General features: G+C 42.4%; 1 protein-coding gene across 1 annotated transcript in view; it reads left to right on the forward strand.

Annotated features, from left to right (window-relative positions):
* Positions 1–22,117, forward strand: part of Hydin (HYDIN axonemal central pair apparatus protein) — a 310,664-nt gene that overhangs the window by 12,153 nt on the left and 276,394 nt on the right. Inside the window, exons 2-3 of the mRNA XM_057753452.1 lie at positions 16,166–16,323; positions 18,312–18,437. Of these exons, the coding sequence (XP_057609435.1) occupies positions 16,189–16,323; positions 18,312–18,437 (261 nt within the window). The 5' untranslated portion in view covers positions 16,166–16,188. The remainder of the gene's footprint in view (positions 1–16,165; positions 16,324–18,311; positions 18,438–22,117) is intronic.

Consider the following 22,117-nt stretch of genomic DNA (forward strand, 5'->3'; position numbering starts at 1 on the left):
AACCGAATCGCCGTGTGTGTGTGTGTGTGTGTGTGTGTGTGTGTGTGTGTGTGTGTATTCGTGGTTGATTCCTTTTTCTTAACTTGGTGTAAAATCCCTGCATGTGTTGACGAGCTGCATCACCTCTGTGGATGAAGGTGTCACAGGAGCCCAGCACTGCGCTCCGTGTAGTACCAAGAAGGTGCAGGCGGTTCCCAATACGTCACTAATCAGAAAGAGCTGCTGTGGGCAGACTTCTTCAGCATCTGCAGCATGCACACGCCAGCCTTACTCAAGACTGTGGACCAGGGCAAAATTCCTGGGTCATAGGTCAGACATAGGTATCCTTAAGTTTACTAGGTAATAAAATACTAGTTTTGGACGTGGTTCCATTCAGGTACAGCCCCATAGTGTTTAGTACTTTTCAGCACAGGGCTCCATGCTCACAGTTATCAGACTCAAATTTTGCTCATCTTGTGGATACATGCTGCCTTTTGGTTTTGGTTGATGTTTTATGATTGCTTTTAAATCATCGGACTCAAATTTGCTGACCTGGAAGATATATAGTGGCATATTTTCATTTTAGTTGTGTTTTTCTGGTGATTGAAGTCGACCATGTTTTATATATTCAGATTGGCCTTTTCTTTCTTTTTTTCCCTATTTACTTTAAATGCTGTTTTATAGGAACTCTGTAAGCATTCTAGACCTGAGGTTGTGTGTTGCAAACACCTGTTTGAGGGAGCGTGACTTCCCATGTTTTATGTAGACTCTTTTGATGTGATTTAAACAGCAATTCCAAATCAAAAGCCGTAAAGCTACTTAACCTTTCTTTTGTGGCAATGCTGCTTGTGTTCAAGGGACCCTCTCCTTAATGGAGCCCTCCTGCCCTCCTTCCAGCTCACCTTCCTGTGTGGCCTTTCCCCTTTAGAGTTTTGTTCTACCCGAAGTTACATAGTTACATGCACAGTGTAAAGTAGGAATTGAAAACCCTATCTCCAAAAAACAAGATGGAGAGTAACTGAGGAAAACACCACAGGCATTTTCTTCTGCTCTCTCTCTCTCTCTCTCTCTCTCTCTCTCTCTCTCTCTCTCTCTCTCTCTCTCTCTCTCTCACACACACACACACACACACACCCCTAAAATGTTCAATAATTCCTTGTACCCTCAAGTGTCAGTCACTGCACCTCAGGCTCTGACTCTTACTTTAACAGCCGAGCTCCGCGAAGCTCTGTCCAGAATATGATTCATAGCTTACTGGCTTTTCATTGACACTTTTTAATTTTAGTTTTAAGTTGTAGGAGTCTATTAAATGGTCCCATTGAGTTTCCATAACCAAATTTTCATTGATTTCTGCCTTTGATGTAACGACAACATAACACTTCTCTGTGCTTTCTGTAAACTGGGGTTAGATCTAAAGGCTCTATCAAGTTTCAAGTTGATCTTTTTTTTTTTTTTTCCTAGAAGAATAATCTGAAGGGTTTTCTTCCTATCTGCTCACATATTGTTAATGAGATTAAGTCTGACTATCGGTTCGGGTGTTGCTAGCCTGCTTGTGATTGGTTGACATGTTTCCTTCATGATCTCATCTAATGATTTTGGCATAAGAGCATACATTAGCCTGGCAGGAGAGCATTGTGAGGCTTTAAATACGGCCAGTGCTTAGGCATTTTCACTAGAATGTTTCTATATAGGACTTTTTTCTCATTCATTGCATTGCTTCTATGAAATATATCTAAATGGGATGAAAATAATGAGTCCTTGGCTCTCTGTCTCTCCTACACATACTTATGAGCTTAGTTTCATTATGAATCTGTATATATTTGGTGTATATTCGAGGTTTCCCATTTTAGCCAAGAAAATGGCCCTTCAAGTTGGCTTCACTACCAGTTTGGTTTCTTTTGCAGTTTTTCAATTTTATTTGTGTGTGTGTGTGTGTGTGTGTGTGTGTGTAGATGCCAGCAGAGACCAGAAGCGCTCAGTGGGTGCCCTGGAGCTAGAGTTACAGGTGTTTTTGAGCTCCCCAATGATAAGTATTGAATCCCTGTTTGCTGGGTTCCTCTGCTGCCGATACAGTAAGCCAAATCAAACCAAATTAATAAATCCAGATTTAATAAACAGAGCAATGCAAAGCAGAGCATTCCTGGGTGACTCTCAGAAAGGCGGGAGAGAGAACACGAGAGCACACGTGGCAGACTTATGGGCTAGGTCTTTAATAGCCTGTAGGCCATCTTGAGCTCTTCCAGGTGAGGAGCTGCCAGTGACACCAATGACAGGCTTTCTCGGGCCTGGGGTCTGAAATACGAGGAGTGGGACTGGGCGGAGCTTCCCAACACCCAGAGTGGGTGCTGAGAACTGAACTGTCTTCTCTTGCAAGAGCAATGCCTGATTTTAAGCACTGAGCAATCTCTCCAGCTCTTGTAATTTTTTTTAAATTAAAATATAAATATATCATTTCCTCTCTCCTCCTCCCTCTAATCACTCTCGTGTCCCCTCCTCCTCAAACTCATGACTCCCTTTTTAAATAATTATATATGCCAATGGCCGAGTCTGCTTAGTGTTGCTTGTATCTATGTTTTCAGGGCTGACACTGGCATGGCTAACAAGTTAGGGGCCCAGTCTTGGGGAGGTTGATTCTCCCTCTCTTGTCAGTCATTGTTTGCCTACAGTTCTTCGTCTAGGAATGAGGACCCCTGAGATTTCCCCTTCCGTGTTAGCACGTCTATCAGTATTGCCATTGTCCAGGTCTTAGTCAGGTAGTATCCTGGTTGGCTTTTTGTCAACTAGACACAAGCTAGAGTTAGTCACCTGAGAAGAAGGAGCCATAATTGAGAAAATGCCTCTATAAGACTAGCCTAGGGAAGAGCCTGTGGGGGAATTTTCTGAATTAGTGATTGATGAAGAGGAAGGGGGATGGCAGATAATTGTGGGTGGCGCCACCAATGGGCAGGTCGTCTTGGGTTCCATAAGAAAGCAGACTGAGCAAGCTATAGGGAGCAAGCTAGTAAGCAGGACCCATCCATGGGCTCTGCTTCAGTTTCTGCCTCCAGGTTCCTGCCCTGCCTCTCCTCACTGATGGACTGGGATGTGTGACCCTGTAAGAAGAAGTAAACCCCTTCCTCTCCAAGTTGCTCTTGGTCATGGTGCTTCATCCAACCCCGGAAACCCTAAGACAGGCAGTGTTGCTATTTTCTTCCCCCTCCATCTCTTGTAGTTCCTGACAGTTTCCTGACTGTCAGAACATACGTGTGTTAGACTTAGCTTATTGACTTCTTGACCCAGCCATGGCTTTATAATATGTGTTCCTGTCTGATAGATCAGTTCTTCCTCTTCTCTTCTCTTCTCTTGGACTTCCCCAGAGACAGGGACTGAGTCTAGAACCTGATTGTTGATATTTTATTTTTGGTTAATGGTCTTAAGGCAGTTTAACGGTGTGTTGTAACATGCCTACCACTGTAGGCAACAGGGCAGCGGTCTAAGAGATCTGTAGAAAGCATGGAAGAGGTACCTGGGGAAGGTCAGCCTGGAAACTGAAGGGATGGGAGCTCTGCACACCGCCATGCCCTCCGCACTGTCTGCTGCCTTTCACAGCCCTGCCTGGGCTGGGTGAGACGTAAGAGACACACGCCCTCAGGGAACTAATAATCTTCCCTGCACGTTGGAATGCACGTTCATTTAAAGTCCTTTACACAGCAATGTTCCCCTTCTATTTCTTTTCCCACCATGGGTTTTTCATTTGAAATCACCTTCCTTTGGTTAGACTGTGCTTTACTGAGAAGCTGCAACTACCTTTAATTTGCCCTTGCTCTTAAAAGACATTTCACTGCTTATAAAGTTACAAGAACGACAGGCTGTTTTGTCTTTTTATTTTTGTTTAAACTGGCCCTTTGGAAGCATTCTTTTTTTAAGATTTACTTTTATTCCCTCCCCCCACCTCTTGTATGTGTGTTTCTGGATTAGCAAGTGCCCCGAGGGCACAGATGCTATAATGTTCTAGGACTTTGCTTCCTCCTCTGGTGCTTGGCTTCCTTGGGGTCTGGTCTGGTAATTGCGTTACTGTCTTGACAGCTCTTTAAGGCTCTTAGGGTGATGAAGGCTTTTCATTGGGAGCTTTTGATTGTGTTCATATGGTTGGTTGGGTCAGCTAATGGGTTACATACCATTATTGGGAGTGAAAGTTCCATTTTAATTCAAGGTTATTTTATTGTCATTCTTACTGGGGATGTAGGGTGGATACAAGTATTTTTTTCATGCTTTTCAATGGGAATCAATCTAGCCAATCCCCACAAAAGAGACACAGTAAGAATTTCCTAGTCGGTGTTTGCCAGTCTAATAATGAAGAGAAGAAAAATGACCCTGTTGCCTGTCAGACTACTTGAGTACAGTGTTATAGCATGTAACCAATCTCTGTCACTGGTTTTCATTATTGAACTCTGCTGTTACAGCCATCCAATATGAATTAAAAGAATTGCATTTGACATTTTAATAAAAGGCAGAAGTGCCACATTTACCCGGTAGCTTCTAGTGAAGATGTACCCGCCAGAGATGAGTGGCGGGCACTCAATAGAGAAGGGTCAAATGAGCTTGCTGTTGACTTGCTTCTGGGAACCATGAGTGACAGCACCAGCGGCTGGCGGACACTGACGAAAGCACCAGGCTCGCTCTTTGCTGATGCCAGTGGGAGCCATAGGCAGGGTCAAAGAGCGAATCTGAACTCATTCCTCTGTGTACACAGTCTTCCAAAATACATTCCGCAGAAGGAGTCTGATTGGCAGGCATTTGAGGGGTATGACAGGATCACTTCTAAATAATATTTGCAAGTTGAATTGTGAGTTCTCTGAGAATGTATAGAAAAGCATTAGCTTTCTGATCTCTAGAATTTGGAAATGAACAATTTCTCTCTAGACTCACATGTTCTGTGAACTTGAACTCACCCATCCAAAGACCAGGAATCTTCAGACTCCTTCTGTGACCTTCTGCAAACACTTTGCTGTGTGCTGGTTACATCCAAATGTGGGCTTTCTAAGAACAGAATACTTGGTGTATTAACAAGTATGAATACTTGGTGTAGAATTAACAGATATGGGTTATCTAATGCAAGTATCTAGTGATTTCCCCTAAGCTCCGGGTTTCTAGGCATTGTTAGGTGTACTTGGCACCCTTAGCACAGATCAATCGATTGTTAGGTGCACTTGGCACCCTTAGCACAGATCAATCGGTCCGGGAATTGCCTATATTTTCAATTATGTATAAGCCTATTATCTCCTAATTGGTAATCGTTTTCAATTTGCTTGGAAATAGAAATTCATGCCATTGGATAGCAGTTATAAACACCTCCTAATGAAATCAATGAATAAATTTCAGGTAAATGTATGATACCCATAAATAGCAATTCTCATAGAAGGTGCTGGATTTCGAGTGATAGAAGCTTACTCTCATAGGGCTTAATGAAAGTAAGTCCATTTAGTTAGAACACAGCAATGGCTCACAGTATAACAAAATAATAACAAACACTGGGTGTTTATAGTTTAGGATTGGTCCTAGAGTCTTCTGAGGTTCACTTATACTTTCCCTCCTCCTTTCATCCACCCACGCACGTCTCCATCCATCCTCCTGTGCATCTGTGCATGTGTCCATCCTTCCATCCTGCTCACATTATCCCTTGTTGCTAACTTTGTTCTGCTTCTTGTGACAGGGAAGATGTCATGCCTACAGTGTTGCATTTGTCTTTAGTTCAGTGAGTCCAAAGAAAGAACTTCCTAATACGAAGCTCTCAGTCCCAGGAGGATTGTGACTGGCATTGTTAGTGTCACCTGTCACATATGTGTCTCCACAATCATGCAGAGCAGAGAACAGGAAGTTCTGATTGGCTGCAGCTACTGATTGCCTACTCTTCCAGAGGACAGTGGATGCATTTTTACTGGAGAAGAGGATGATGGGAAAATATTACACTAGATAACCACAAGAATTCCTCAGACATCTTTATTGTAAAAAATGATTAAAAGCTAGGGATGGGGCCAGGGCTCAGCGGGCGAGAATACTTGCTGTGCAATCAAGAGAACTTGAGTTTGAATTGCGTATAAAACTCAGGCATAGCTGTGAAAGTCTGAAACCACAGTGTTGGAAGAAGGAGACCATAGATGCCAGGAGCTTTCTGGCCAGCCAGTCTAGCCAAAGCGGTGAGCCGCTAGTCCAGAGAAAGACCCTGTCTCAAAAAATTAGGTGAGGAGCCGCAGAGGAAGACCCTCAATGTCCCTTAGCCTCTCCATGCACACACATGTATACACACCCCCAACAAAACCTTAAAAGCTGCTAAACAGTATTTGAGAGTACAGTTTTGAATCCAAGCAAAATAGAGTTGAGAAAATGATTTTTAGCTCATTTTCAGCATTTGGAAAGCTATTTTCTCATGTTAGAAAATGCTACAGATTGTAATCATTATAGCAACTAGATGTGAAAAGGGACCAATGCAAGTGTTGGGAAAAGGAAATTAATAACCGTTTGCTTAGAGTTGTTTCTCAAAGCCACTAAGAAATACGAGGCTTGGGGCTGGAGAGATGGCTCAGCGGTTAAGAGCACTGGCTGCTCTTCCAGAGGGCCTGGGTTTGATTCCCAGCACCTCATGGTGGCTCACAACTATCTGTAACTCCAGTTCCAGGGAATCCGACACCCTCACACAGACACACATGCAGGCAAACACGAATGCACATAAAATAAATAAATCTTTTAAAAAAAGAAATACTAGGCTAGGGCCAGCAAGATGACTCAGAAGGTAAAGGCGCTTGTTGCCAAGCCTGACAACTCAAACTGATCCCCAAAGCCCGCATAGTAGAAGAGAATTCCTACAAGTTGTCCTGCGAACGCCCTACGTCATACACACATATGTAGACATAGGTATATGCACAATAAATAAATGTAAAGAATTAAGAAATGGTTATTGTTGACCCAGTGGGTGGTAGTCTCTGTATTTGTTGTTGCTAGTAAGATATGAAGAAGCTAGCATTGATGTTTGGATCCTAAAATTTTGACTTGTCAGTAAATGATAGTTTCAATATGTCTTCTTCACGGCAGATTTTATTTTTAGTAGAAATGATGTAAATTGCTCAATAGTTGTAGAACACGTAAAGAATACATTCGTCCCTTCCTAGTGTGAGAGGCATCTTCCTGTATGAACACTTCAAGTTAAAATATTTAAAAAGCCACTGCTTTATCTTTATTCACTTTATTGAAATACAAATCTGAACGTATCACCTGCCCAATCAAAACGTGACAATTTTCTTTAGAAATGTGATCCAAGACTTAATGTGGGCAGATACCCAGCCAAGCTCAAAATCCAGCTAGATTTCTAGGTGCCTATAACCACATACTAGTCGGTGAGTCTGTCTGTCTGCCTGTCTCCTTCTCTCTGCTTCTTACCTTCCTTCCCTCCCATTCTCTCCCATTCCCTTCATTTTTTCTACAGCTTATCTGTAATTCACTATGTAACCTAGGCTGGCCTTGAACTCATGGCACTTTTCCTGCCCCAGCCTCCTAAGTGCTAAGATTGTAGTAATAAACCACCACACACAGGTCCATAATTTTCTTTATAATCAATTACTACAGTACTTTTATACATAATGAATATTCTAATAGTCAATGTCATCTATGGAAATATAACTAATTCATATTTATATCTATACTCTATATCTAAAGAGAAATTTACTATAAGATATTGATTCATGGGACTATAGAAGTCCCAAAATTTGCCCTCTGAATATTAAAGGTCCAGAGAAGGTGTGCTTTGAAAGCAGAATACTGGGTATCCAATGGGATCAATTCCAGCTGACATTTGAAAGCCTGGAAACCAAGAATACAAATGGCAGAAGAGGATTGATTCACCAGGCCAGACGGTCAGCCTGAGAGGAGTCGGGTGGATTCTTCCTCTCCAGCCTTTTTATTCAGTGTGAGCCCTCAGTGCATCAGTTGCTGCCCCAATAGTCTGCCAAGTCCAATGCTAATTTCTTGAGACACACTCAAAATTAACAACTCAGCCATGGGTCTGGGTATGGTCCACTCAAATAGTTATACAGATCAATTTTCACATCTACTCTTTATTAAATTGCAGGAAAAGTGAACCCCTGTGAGAAAATAATTATTTTGCAGCTATAACTTTTTAATTTTGTATATTTTTATTTTTTGAAACTAAAATATAATTATATCATTTCATCTCTTTCTTCTTCCAATGCATTCACTTACTCTTACTCAAATTCATGACTTCTGTTTCTTTAAATAAATATATATATACATATATATATATTCCTAAATATATAAATATAGCCTGATCAGTTTGTATAATGTTACTTGTATGGATATGATCTCAGGGCTGACTACTGGGCTGACCACTTGGTATTGGATAGCAAATTTGGGAGCTCTTCTCTGGGGAAGACTATTCTCTTCCAGGCTCAGCATTTCTTAGTTGCCTACAGCTGTTTGTCTGGGGTTGAACTCTTATAAGATTTGTTATTGTTCTTTGGTTGATCTTTGCCATTCTGATTAGGGTAAGATGAAATCACAATGTTGTTTTAACTTGTGCTTCTCTGATTGCGAGGGTAATGATGTGTGTGTGTGTAAATGTGTGTGTGTATGAATGTGTGTGTGTCTACAAATATATGCATACTCACATGCACATGTGGAAGCCAGAGGTTAACACCAGGTATCTTTCTTTATTGCCATCCTAGTATGTGAGACAGAGTCTCTCACTGAACCCAGGACTCATTGGTTGGCTAAACTGCTGGCCCCAAGCTATGGGGATGCACCTGGCTCTTTCCTTTCCTCATGCTAAGGTTGTAGGCACTCACCACCTGCCTGGCTTTTCCATGAATGCTGGGATCCAAACACAGATTCTCATGCGTGTTCTGCAGGTACTTTACCTACTGAGCCATCTGGCTAGCCCTAGAACTATAATTCTATAGTCATGGCATAACCGTAAGATTAGATGCATAAATGAAAACACCATAATGAAACAGACTGTTTTGTACAATTGACATAATAAAATACCATTTTTTAAAAAATAATGAGAATTGGAGCTCATAGGTTACAAGAACGTCTGGCAGCTTTCTTTCTCTTGTTACCTTCTTCTTATGTGACTTTTAGTTTGCTGTTTGACTTTCTCAGTGTGTCAGGTCTAGAAGCTTCTAAAGTTTAAGCAAGTTTTTAACACTTGATGTTTTCCTCTGAAAAGGCAGTTCTACTCTGTAGTTTCCTTTGTATATCTGAATCTTACTTTTCTCTAACATGGGTCAAATAAGAGGGTTCCTTCTGAAAATTCTCTCTTTGATCTACCTGAGATAGAGGAAGTCACATCCTGCAGAGAAACATTGTTTTCAACAAACATTCAAGGGGAAGGGAGCAGAGGCCAATGCGAAACTGGTAGCATCAGAAATAATTTAATTTTAAAGATATCAAATAAATAGAAAATCAAGAAGTATAGCAGCTTGAGAGACAGTAGGATAGCAGAAGAAGAAGCAGGATTATAAAATGAAAATTAATCTTTTTGCTCAATGAGTGCCCAAAGAAACCCCAACTCACAACAAAAAGTCCTGTTGTATTGATATTCTCCTTTTGCTCCTTTCCTGCTAATGTGGTATTCAGCCTCACATCCCACAGGGGAATGGCTCCCTGTGCCACCGCACAACTGTAGAATCAGAGGTTGAAGATGTGTGGGTGGCCGTCAGCTCTCACATTTACCTTCAGCAAGCAAGAGTAATTGAATAGAATTTTCTTCTCTTCAGACGTTCGTCTTGCTGCTTTGGCTTTAACTAAACGGCATAACAACAGTAATGCCAAGAGCCACTATGTGTCAGGAGCTGGGCAAAGACTACTTTGTAACTACTATCACATTTAAACTTTTTGATAACCCCCAAGATGGCTCCCAGTTACCATGGATCCTGATAGCTGTGGCCTGTTGTGGTTTTTCCCACAGTGAAACGAGATGATCTGCATGACCAGATGTGTAACGATCCGTGTGACTTTCGGATGGAAAATGACATTGTGTTTATGCTTCTTCATGATCTCCTGGCTTGCTTATGCCTGTCCCTATGCTTTGGGGGACATTCAAGCAGTCCCGCTGAGAGGTCTATTAGAGGATCAATTGCACTGATAGCCAGGCCCAGCTTTCCAGCTCTATGAATGAGTCATCTTGAATTTTCTAACCCTAGTGAAGTCTTCAGATTTTGTGGCCTTAATGCCATCTTTGACTACATCACTAGAGTGCCCATGCCCAAGTCACCCAGCCAAGCTTCCTACAGTCTTTCAGGCCGCTGGAACTTGGGATATCAATTATAAGCCTGGTTCAGGGTCATGGAAGCAGTGTTGTTTTGTCTGTTATGTGGCAGTGGGTAACGAGCAAAGCAGACACTGTTGTTATTGTCATTACCGAGGCCCAAGGTGCCTAACTTCCAGATGTAATCATTCTAGAACCTTTGGACTAGTAGAAATGAGATTTCATTGGGGATTTGGTTTATCTCTTTTTATTCCTGAAAAGAAAAAATAACTTTTAACCGGGAAGAAGCATTTTTGTCTATCAAAGCTCCTATTTGTTAAAATGTGCTGAAAGGGCGTGGGCTGATGAAGAATATCATAAGTGCAAAACACAGTGTTTGGCTCCAAAGATGTCTCAAGTTTGTTTACAGTCCATATATTTCTCACTGGCTAGAAAGGATTTGAACATTTCTGAGAGTTAATTTCGGAGCAAATTGGCCATTTTCTGTTTCTCTTTTCTGGGAGAAGATGCAGGGTTTGGAAATGGAAGATGATAAAGGGAAGGCAGGCGGTGATACATTTTGAGGCATCTAGGATGAAAGGCCAAGCGTGGAGATGATGGATGGAGGCGTGAGTGTGGCGATCATGATAGTTATTAATGTGACAAGCACACAGTCCTGCAACATCTGGAGACATTCACTGATTTAATAACACACATCAGGAAATTCTACTTTCCTGAGCAGCAATCCTTTCTGAATTTGCATTCTTGAAGACTTGGCTCTATCGTGAGTTCCTGAGACTGAAGAAAATATAACTCCCTATCAAAAATGAATTTTGTGCTTAAGAGCATCTATTCCCCAGCATCCCACACAGGAATCCAGTGGTAAAAATACATGAAGTCAGAGCTCTAGTGCAAATTCCCAAGTCCTGTCCTAATGGTTAGCTGGGAATACATCTCCCTAGGTCTTTATTGTTCATTATATTTGAAAAGAAGCTATTAAGTCACAGACAGTGAGCACTTACTCAGCCTAAACTTTGTTAGGTAGAAATACAGAGGTTGAAACTTGACATTTAAGTTAAGGAAGACAAAGCAAAGCTTGAAGTGTTTAGTCTGAGAAGTGTCTGGGCCTCCTTAAAAATTCTTTGTGTGAGCACAATTTAATACCCACCTAGCTGGACAATTATCTGCCAAGCCCCTTCTAGATGCCAGTGTTGTGTGAGCCTTATAGTCAAGGAGCTTGTGTTAACAGGTTCATGAGCAAATAAAGGCAATGCAGTGAATTTAATAATTTCATGTAGTGGGTCCAGCTTTTCCTTGCTATTGCCCTGATGCTCCCTTCAATTAGGAATGGTTACTCTGCACCATGCCGCTGTGTATTAGAATTATATAACTTTTTTTTTATCTGACCCACCTGTCTCCATCTTCCCAGCACTGGGGTTAGAGGTGTGGGCCACTTACCTGTTTTTCTTATGTGTATTCATGCTTGTGGAACATACACATGTCAGTGACTGAGCCGTCTCACCGTGACCTATGGTGGTTTGAATAAAAATGGCCCGTGGGCTCATATATTTGAATGCCTTGTCACCAGGAAGTGGCACTTTTTGAAAGGATTAAAACGATTAGGAAAAACTGAGTGGCCTTGTTGGAGGAAGTGTGTCCCTGGTGGTGGATTTTGAGGTTTCAAAAGTCCATGACAAGTCCATTGTCAGTCTGTCTGTCTGTCTGTCTGTCTGTCTCTGCCTATGGACCACGATGTAGCTCTCAGCTACTGCTCCAGCACCTGCCTGCATGCAGCCGTGCTTGCTATGATGACAATGGACTAACCCTCTGAAACTGTAAGCCAACCCCCAGTTAAATGCTTTCTTTTCTAGGATCTGCCTTGGTCTCAGTGTCACAGCAACAGAATAGTGACTAGGATGCTATCCTTATTAATAACTTTAATTATTAAAAATTTAAAACATGCACATATTAGGAAGGCACATATTAAAAAGCACATTATGAACCAGCTTCAATAGTGCACAACACCCCCATCTTTTGTTGTCTCCCCCCACACACCGCCTCACATACAAGCACTTTTTTCTAGAGTATTTTAAGGTCAACATCAGACATGATTTCTCTTTACTTACAATTTTTTTCCTAAAAATGGCCAATATATAATAACTTCCTTACAAATACTCAGGATCACTGCAGTGTGAGCCTACCTAACAATTTTTAAAGCATATTTTAAGTTAGTTAATATATCTAGCAAGTACTAACAGCAACAGAGCCACTAAGCTTTGAGAATGGATAGGGTTTGATGTGATTTTAATTAGCTAAAAATTAAAAGTAATTCACTGAACAATGATGATTTTTTTTTACCTTTTATTATTCATTTTGGGGTCTCAGAAACCAAACAAGGTCTGTCCTTACCCCTGGTTGGTTAAAGACTCTTTATTTCACGTTCAGTCTCTCTTCTCTCCTCAAGTAATGTACTGCTCTGCTAAGCTTTCCCCACGTCCTGAATTTGGCCTAGCCATGTTTTTATAGGAAGTTCTTGTTCATCCATTCCCCCTCTCTACAACTGCCTGGTGGGAGGGTCTAGAAGCTTAGCTAGAACTAGGTCTGGTCTTTTGTTTATGGACTCTCAGGGGTGTTGTGGGGTGCATCAAGTGAGATCTGTAATCCCTGCTTCATATAAGCAGTGAATATGTACAGTGTTAGGTTTCACCATGGTATCCTTGTTTTTTTATTGCTTCTTGTAATGTTACCTCTCAAAGACAGAATTCCCCTCGCTGAATAAAATTTGAAGATGCCCAGGCTGGTGAAAGACACTCATGGACCAATAATAGAAAATATGAAATGTTTATTATCTTCTTGAAGGAGCTTCCCAAGAGAGCTCGGCAGACCTCAAGCCTTTATACACCAGTAGTTTCTTCTATATTAGCTCTTTTATAAGTCTCCATTTTTCAGCTACTGCTGCATAACAAGTAGTGGTTTAAAACAGTGGGATACATTTTCCTCACAGTTCCCGTCTTAAGAATTTGGATGGGACACACCTGAATGCTCCTATTTGGGCCCCTCTAGTGCAGCTCCAGGCACGCCATTGCCTGACTCAACTCTGTCTAGACACTACCTACAGCTCATTCAACGGCCGCCAGCGGGTCCCAGAGGACCCATTTTTAAGCACATCCACACCATTGCTGCAGGCCTAGTTCACAGTTCGCAGTACGGTTCTCTATGTAGGTTTCTGGACTACCCAATGATATGGCAGACAGTGATCTGAGAGAGAAAGAGCCAGAGGTACCAAGACAGACCTGTAGAATAGGACCCTACCACTCAGGCTGTACTGTGTTCTCAGAAGGGCCTAAGCATAGTGTGTATTCAAAGGAAGAGATGATTCAAGTATACAAATGCCAGGGAATAGATGGTGCAGACTTAGTTATGTCTTATAGGCCTTGTGAACTGAACAGCTATCGGATTCTTGGCCTTCCTGTCGTGAGAGCCATTGCTGGTTTACCCAGACTACATCCTGTAAGCCAGCCTAATCAATCTCCTTCGTGTATGTGTGTGTGTGTGTGGGGGGGGGGTGTTCATTCTATTGGTTCTGTTCTTTTAGAGAACCATGACGAATACAGAAGAGATCTTGCCTGTTGTCTTCCCTGGGTTTTTCCATGATCAAATGTATTTCCGTAACCTCAATAACTTAAGAACTTAACTTAATCTCTGGCTTGCTTCTTAAAAACTGTGAGAGGCTTCCATGGTTGCTGACCATGCTTGCTTTGAGCGCTGGGCTCCCAAGCAGCCATCTGCGTCCACCTGCCATACTGATGTTCTAGCAGGACCTCACCTGCCCTGAAGAGCAGCTCTCTGACATTTACAAGATCCAGGAGACTTCTGGCCGAGTGTACCTAGAGATAGAGATATTTGGGGGACAGAAGGAAGCATAGTGGAAAGGCCTGAGCCCGGTTGTATCAAAAGCACAAAACTGGGTCGTGTTTGTTGCTATTGTCACAAACCGTCCCTTAACAGAAACCAATGCCCTGGAAGAAATATATAATGATTGCATGACATCACGCAAAGGCAAACTTGAAGGACAGAGACCAGAAAGAAGTAAACCTCTTTTGATAGGGGCTGCAGAATTTCAATAACTGTCAGTTTTTATTGGTGAAAATATGAACCCAGACAGCACAGCTGCAGTTCTGGACTGCCATGAGAATGCTTGACCCCATCTGTGATTTCCTCCGAGAGGGGCTGAGAGTGGGAAAGATGCTAACGAGTTGACCAATTACCTTGCATCTATCACCTGTCATCATAAACGGCTGCTGCCTGTCAGCCCCACACTGCCAGGGCATAAGACAAATGCGATTGATATCATTTTGGGCTCTTTATATATTTTTACTATGATTTGTTTAGAGCAGAGCCATTGTGTTTATGTTTTGTTTCTAAAAGAGCATGTCACGTAGGCGGTGTGAAAGTGCATTCAAATTATGAAAAATTGGGGTGAAGTGATGTCACACTGTTGCCTTAGTAAGTCAGTCTAAAAAGTCTAGGGACTACTGGGTCTGCACAAGCTGGCTCCGGGAGAAAATGAGCCTGACTAGGTGGATTCATCTGGACCCGAATGAGCAGGTGAACTGCATCAAAGAACTAGGTGACCATAGAACCAACTTGCACAGGATGGGAGACCCCAAATATGGTATGGCAGAGTGTCACCTTGTGACACAGTGATCACAAGAGCTATGCTGACTATCTCAAAGCCATGAAGACACAGAGAGAGACATCCTAGCTTGTAGATTTATGAGTAACTTATTTATGAGTGTAAAATTTAAATGTTTTCCATAAAACATTTTTCTTCGTCTTCTCCCTCTTGTTCCCTGCTGCTTGTATTTGCTTTTTATTTTTTGTCTCTGCCCAGCTGTGAAGATGGGATGCCCCATGTTTAATCTATTTGTAGGGTTGATTGTCATGAGGCAAATCTTTGGACTTAGTGGATCACGTAGTAGAGATAACAGGTCTTTAGTGAGCAGTGGCTGTTTACTGTATTTGGAAGTCAAAATGGCAAACTGAGGGAATGGCTAGTGTGTTCATTCACGTCTTCCCGAGCAGAAAAGCCTGTAGTTGGCCTAAAATGGATTCCTGACCTTGAGATAGGAATGCATCTAGTCATGTGGAATGCAACTCCTTGTTTAATGTGTTTTGTTCCAAACATTTGATATGACTTTGAAGATGATTTTCTTAGCCTTCCCATGTGTGAAAAAAACTGTAAGTAATGTAGAACATGGAGCTAGAGAGATGACTCAGTAGGTAAGAGCACTGATTGCGCTTCTATCGGACTCGGGTTCAATTCCCGGTACCTACATGGTGGCTTATAACCATCTGTAACTCCAGTTCCAGGGGATTCAATGCCCCCCCCCATTTTTTTGCCTCTGTGAGCATCTGCACAGATATACATCCAGGCCATGCACCATACATGTTAAATTGTATGACCTGTATTCAGGAAGTTGTTGTAGGAACTTCTTCAGCCTTTAAGATACCGCCTCACTTTGGATACCATTTGTAAGTGGAGACTGTGCATTCATTTCCCAGCCTCCCAGACCCAAATAATCACACAAAAACTATATTAATTACAGCACTCTTTGGCCAATAGCTTAGACATTTTCCTATCTAGCTCTTACATCTTAAATTAATCAATTTCTATGAATCTGGTATATCACCATGAGGCTATGGCCTACTGGTAAGGTTTCCAGCGACTTTCTCCTTCAGCAGCTACATAGCATCTCCTTGACTCCACCTATTCTCTCTATATATCTCTGTTCAGATTTCCCACCTGGCTTTATTCTGCCTTGCCATAGGACAAAGCAGCTTCTTTATTAACCAATGGTAATAAAACACATTCATAGCATACAGAGGGGAATCCCACTTCAGGAAGTAACTGATATCTGCTGTAAATCCACCCCTTCTTATCCTTAGGTGAACAAAGAAGATACCTGAAAATGACAAATAAAAGTCTTGAGGAATCCATGGGGGCTGTGCAGAGGGGGCTGGCCAAAGTGATCACAGGATTGCAGAGCAAAGTCTTGCCACCCATGAGCCCAAAGGTGGTCACAGAGGAAGAAGTGAACCGGATGGTAATGTATCACGGGGTCTAAGTGTAAGACATATAGGGCAGTACACTTGGGTCAATGCCATTTTGTTCTTTCAGAATATCAGAGAATCGCTTATTAATATAATACCAGCAACTAGAATGTTGGAGAGCATAAATGCCTTCCAAAGCTGGAGGAGTTTTTAAATTGTATATATCCTTCAAGGTGCAGGCTTAGATTGGGTAATCAGTTGGAATAACAGTTTCTGTCTTAGTCCATTTTCTGTTCCTATAGCAGATGTCAGAAACTGGACAACTTATAAAGAAAAGAAGTTTGTTTGGGCTTGCAGTTACGGAGCCCAGGAAGTCCAGCTCTGGGTAGCTCTATCCAGTAATAGCCCCATGCTGCAAGCACCCATGTGTGGGGGGAAAGGAGCTAAACTCCCAGAGAACCATTAATTCCTTCTCTAGGACTCTGACACGTGACTGTGGGGGACACACCCAAATCATGGAACAATGTGAATAAGCTTACCAAACTTTTCTGAATGGTGGGTAGAGCCACGTGAACTGCCACTTGTGTAGTTCAGTTGAGACAAATATCAGATTCTCACACAGCTCAGCCCAATAATTTGTTATCTGAGAACTGGCAAGAGTTGTTTTTATAATTTGCAGGGCACAAAGCATTATAAATATGGCTGATATCTGGGAAATGGGTAGTTTTCTTTTCAAATAAAAATAGGTATATTTCTAATGAGTGAAAAAGTGATGTGCTAGGAACTGGATTATGAATCACAAGCTGTAGAAAACAGTAATAAAAAAGTGTGGTGCTGGCCATGATACTCCCTATGTTTTAACCCAATCTCAAGTTACATTTTAATTAGAAAGATGAAGTCAGTCATTGCCTCTTTTGGTGGCTACTGGTCTTGTCTATACAAGGCTCGGGCTTTTTGTTGTTAAGATTTTGTTGTTTTAATTTAAACCACACTATTGCTGATACCTCTTAACACTCTGTTACTCTTACCTGTGTTCCTACCAAAAAGGACTTAAAACCAAGTTGAAAGCAATGTTAGAGACAAGTCTTCATTTAAATGGGCTCAATTGCAGAGATAAGCATTATTGAAGCGTTCTAGACCCTAACCTAAATCAGCTATGTTAGAGACAAGTCTTCCTTTAAATGGGTTCAATTGCAGAGATAAGCTTTATTGAGGAGTTCTAGACCCTAACCTAAATCAGCTGAATTACATATTCCAAGCTCTTACAAACAGTCTTGGCATAGATTCTACCAATGATCATGCCCCCCTTGCATGTAAAGTAGGCCTGGACCAATAAGAACTTTCTAGAACAACAGCCGCAAGTGCACTACAGTGACAGGTTTGGGCAGCTAATCCTCTTCTGGGCTAGTGTTATGTAAGTAACAAGTTACAAGTATCTTCTCATAAAATTGGTAAGAATTGAAGCACTTTGTGTTCTGATTTTTGAGTGTGAATACGATCGGCTGCAAGATCCAGCTCTGACGCAAGCTTACAGCTCCGTGTGAATACGTCCTTCCTTTCTAAGTGGCTGGATCACACGTCTAAGATCCTTTACAATTTACATATCCTTTTAGCACGGTGTGTGTGCTCTAGTTAAACACCCCAGCGCTCTGCTTACCTGATCTGTAGGTTCAGAAACAGAGGTGTCTCCGCTCTTCAGCTCTGACGTTTGGAAGTGGTTTTGTTGTGTGTGTGAGCAGATCTCTGGACAGATCCCTGTACAGTCCCTTGGCTTATTTTCTCTAGGGCCCCACTGTGTGCCTCCCTCACAGCTGTAAGGGGAGCTAGTGCATGTCACTTTCAGTTGCTGCACGCAGACCTCAGAAGTGCATGGGATTTCTCTTCTCTTGTATAATTTAGTTATCCTCAATATTTTATAAGGGAACTTAGTGGCATTCCACAATTATACCGAAAGCTGCACATACAAATTATTCATTACCGGTGCTTAGGAGAACCCTTCCTCGGACTAACCATGCTTCAACTGGCTCTTGTTGAATTCTAGCTGACCCCCTCAGAGTTCCTGAAGGAGATGTCCCTCACTACGGAGCAGAAATTGGCAAGCACACGAATTATATGTCGGCCACAGATCACCGAACTCTTAGACATGGGAGAAACAACACATCAAAAGGTACATCAAAGGCTGGAGGGATGGCTCTGTGATTACAGAGGACCCAGGTTCGGGTCCCCCATCAGACAGTTCTCACTGCCTCTTACTGTCCGCTCCAGGAGATCTAATGCCCTCTTCTGGCCTCTATAGGCATTGCACCCACGTGTATAACACCACAACACGTAATTAAAAATCAAAACACAATCTTTTAAAAAGCACACCAAGGTGAGCATAGGCCACATAAATGTTCACATTTCTATGCTAAATAGAAAGCAGTATTTCTAGGCTAGCCAATCCCCTAGGGGGCGGCTTTGCCACTCCTTTCGTATGTGTTGATCTCTGTGACCTGGTAACGTCAGTACAGTTAATACGGGCAAACCTCACTTAAAGTCACTTTTGACTAATTCTCCTTCCTATTTAGTTAATTCTGACCAGTATTTGATACAACTGTTTACAGGGTGAGAGTAATTCTAAGAATTATATCAGCCAAGCCCAATTAAACTCTCTCCTTGGTGTCCCATGCTGTCCTTCCTTCCTGAACTGCCCCCGAGTGAAGAGGGAGAGGGGGAATGCAGGCATTTGCTAGATGGCTTTGGCCCATTTCCAAGAAACTTTTAGCCTAAAAAATAGCAGTGATTCACATTGCTGTATTCTAGGGTCGACTATATGTTCTTGGCTTTAGGATCGAATACTTTTAACCCCACAGATACTTCCTTTATGATCGTCTGGCATTAAATGGTGCTCACAGAAGTTGGAGCGTTGGCTCACCCCTCCCCCTGCAGGCATGCTAACAGTCTGGTCTGCACGCTCAGACTGTGAACTCTTCATTCATACTCAGGGTTTTCTTAGACATGGCTGAGTTTTTCCTATGTAACTGTGTTCTTGTTTTATCTGAAGGAGATTTATTTCTTAAAATCTGAACCGTTTTTCATGTTCTTCTGAGTTCCTTCCCTTTAGGAACATCAATTATGGATGTGTTGGGTCTTCCTTGTCTGCCCTGCTGCTCTGACTTCTCTGCTCTAACCCACTTTTAACTTTGTGTTCATCTGTTTTATCGGCACGACACTGAGCAGGCTGTCCTCTGTGTCCCTTCCTTTGCGTTATGCGTCCATCTCTCTTAAGTGCAGCCCAGCAGACGCTGGTCATCTCTAGTCAACCGAAGCCTTGTCTTTTCTGAATCTTGTAATCCATTAGTGTCCGAGTGATCATACTGATTTGTGGAATCTTTCTTCTTTCCTTGAAACTCTGCTTTCTCTTCTAAATTCAATCCTAGATCAGGCCTCCTAAACATTGTTTTTTGACATATGGCCCCTTCTTGTATGAGAAGATATTAAGCGACAATGGCTATATAGGCATAGAAGATAGGTGTGTAAGACAGACCTGGGAAAATGGCTCAGTGGTAGCATGCTGGCTGAGCAAGCGTGAGGACCTCAGTTCTAATCACCAGAACCCATGTACAGACAGACATGGTAGCATAAGTCAGTATCCCCAGTGCTTTTACTACGAGATAGGAGGAGAGATGGGAAGATCCCAGGAGCTTGGGGCCAGCCAGCCTGATGCGAGTGGCAGCAAACATGAGACCCTGTCTGTCTGGAACAAGGTGGGAGACAAGAACTGACACCCCAGAATTTCTTCAGACTTCTACACATGTGCCACATGCAGTGAATATGCACTGAACACACATACACACCCTTTACACATATAAAATAATTAAAAATAAACTTTCAGAAAAGATAGGTATACAAAACAAACATCTGATAATAAATTATAAGGAATGGATCTTTGCCATTTTTTCATTTACTGTGATTTTTATTGCATTTTGTTTATTTACTGTGTGTGTACGTATGCACGATAATACTACGGCATGTGTGTGGAGGTCAGAGGACACCTGGTGGGAGTCAGCTCTCTGCTGACCGCGTGGGTCGCAGGAATCAAACTCAGGTCCTCAGACTTGGCAGCACGTGTCTTTACCCACTAAGCCATCTTGCTGGCCCCCAGTTTTAATTATTTATTATATATTAAAGCAAATTTGCATACTAATGGGATGGATTGCTTGTTTATTTTTCACTAAAAACTAATCTTGTTTAAATAGCACCACAGGATGGAGAGGAATGCCAGCGTTTTCCAGAGGTGGTTGATCTTTTGGTGTCTTCGTCCTCAGTGCTGAGACAGCTGCCCTTCTCAACTAGGAAGCACAAGATGGCAGACACCTGTTCAGGGCCATTCAGGAACAGTTAGAAACTCTATCTGAACTCCAAGCCAAAGTTTAGTTAACTATTTTTTGAAAATGAAACTCATTAGAATGGAAGCAAGAGGTTTCAGAATCATGCAGTCCAGTTCAGCCATGTACTGATTTGACATTTCCTGGCTGAGGGGTGACTGCAGGAAAATATGGACGGTCTTTCTGTTCTGTAAGCAACCATCTCTATAGCAACAGAAAGTGCTGTAGATCCAGTAAAGGCACTGCAGTTCCTAACATGGAATAGTCTTGACTGTGAGCTGCAGTGTTTCAGGCAGCCCTCGCTGACGTGCGTGGTGCAACAGCAGCCACAGTGTGACGCATGCGCATCCATCTCATCGGTATGCATGCTGTTTAGTGCTGAGACTGCAGTAAAGTCCTGAGGTGCAGCACAGGCCGTGGCTGCCAGAGACACCTAAGGTTCACTATGCCCTTGACTGTGAACTAATTTGGGGTCATGCATTCAGAAACTTCTCGCTGTTCACAAGGTTTTCATGACCCTTTATGTCCAGTTATGTGACCCCCATATGAGGGCATGGCCCACAGGTGAAGAAGCTGTCCTTTAGGTGACCTTTTCAAGGAGAATGACGTCTTGGATCCTCTTATCTCTTCTGTAATTTATGTAGTTAATATTAGTGGTGCCGGGGAGGTGCATGGGATGCCTCCTGTCTGCTAGGCAACTGTCTCTAATCAGCTACATCTCAGCCCATGTTTGATGCAGACCTTCACGGTTATATCTCATGCTACATGTCAGTCTCCGGACTCAATCATATACTCAGCTCCATGTACATTTGACAGCTCAAGCTTGAGATGTTGGAGATCAAAATGCAGGTTTGAGTTCTGTCTCTCAAAGCCTCTGTTTCTTTTGCCTCTTGTCTCCTGCAGATAGTAATCTCATTTATCTTGTTTTCCAGGGTGCACTCCAGAGTTATCTCTGCGCTCGCGCTCTCTCTCTCTCTCTCTCTCTCTCTCTCTCTCTCTCTCTCTCTCTCCCCTCAAAATCAAGCAGAAAGTGCTTTAAACTCCTTGACTTTCACAAATATATCTTCAGTCAAACCATTTTCATCATCTCCTCGACCATTAGTCCAGTCACAGCATGCAGACTGTCCAAATAGCTGTCATGGAAACAGCTCTTCCCTCCCTCTCTCCCTCCCTCCCTCCCTCCCTCCCTCCCTCCCTCCCTCCCTCCCTCCCTCCCTTCCTTTTGTTTGTGTATGGGTGGTGTGTATGTGCATGTCTGTGCTTGCATGAGTGTGTGGAGGGGAGTGTGCACATGTGTGTGTGTATGTGTGTGTGCATATAGAGACTGACATGGGGTTCTGCACTCTCCACCTTATTTATTAAGGCAAAGTTTCTCACTTGAACCCAGAGTTCACAGATTTAGTTAGTCTAGATAGCCAGCCTGCTTCTGGGATCACTCATCTCTGCCTTCTGAGTGCTGGGGCTAGAGGTGGCTACCATG

The sequence above is a fragment of the Chionomys nivalis genome, chromosome 21, assembly GCF_950005125.1.
Source record: "Chionomys nivalis chromosome 21, mChiNiv1.1, whole genome shotgun sequence".
Taxonomy (NCBI): Eukaryota; Metazoa; Chordata; class Mammalia; order Rodentia; family Cricetidae; genus Chionomys; species Chionomys nivalis.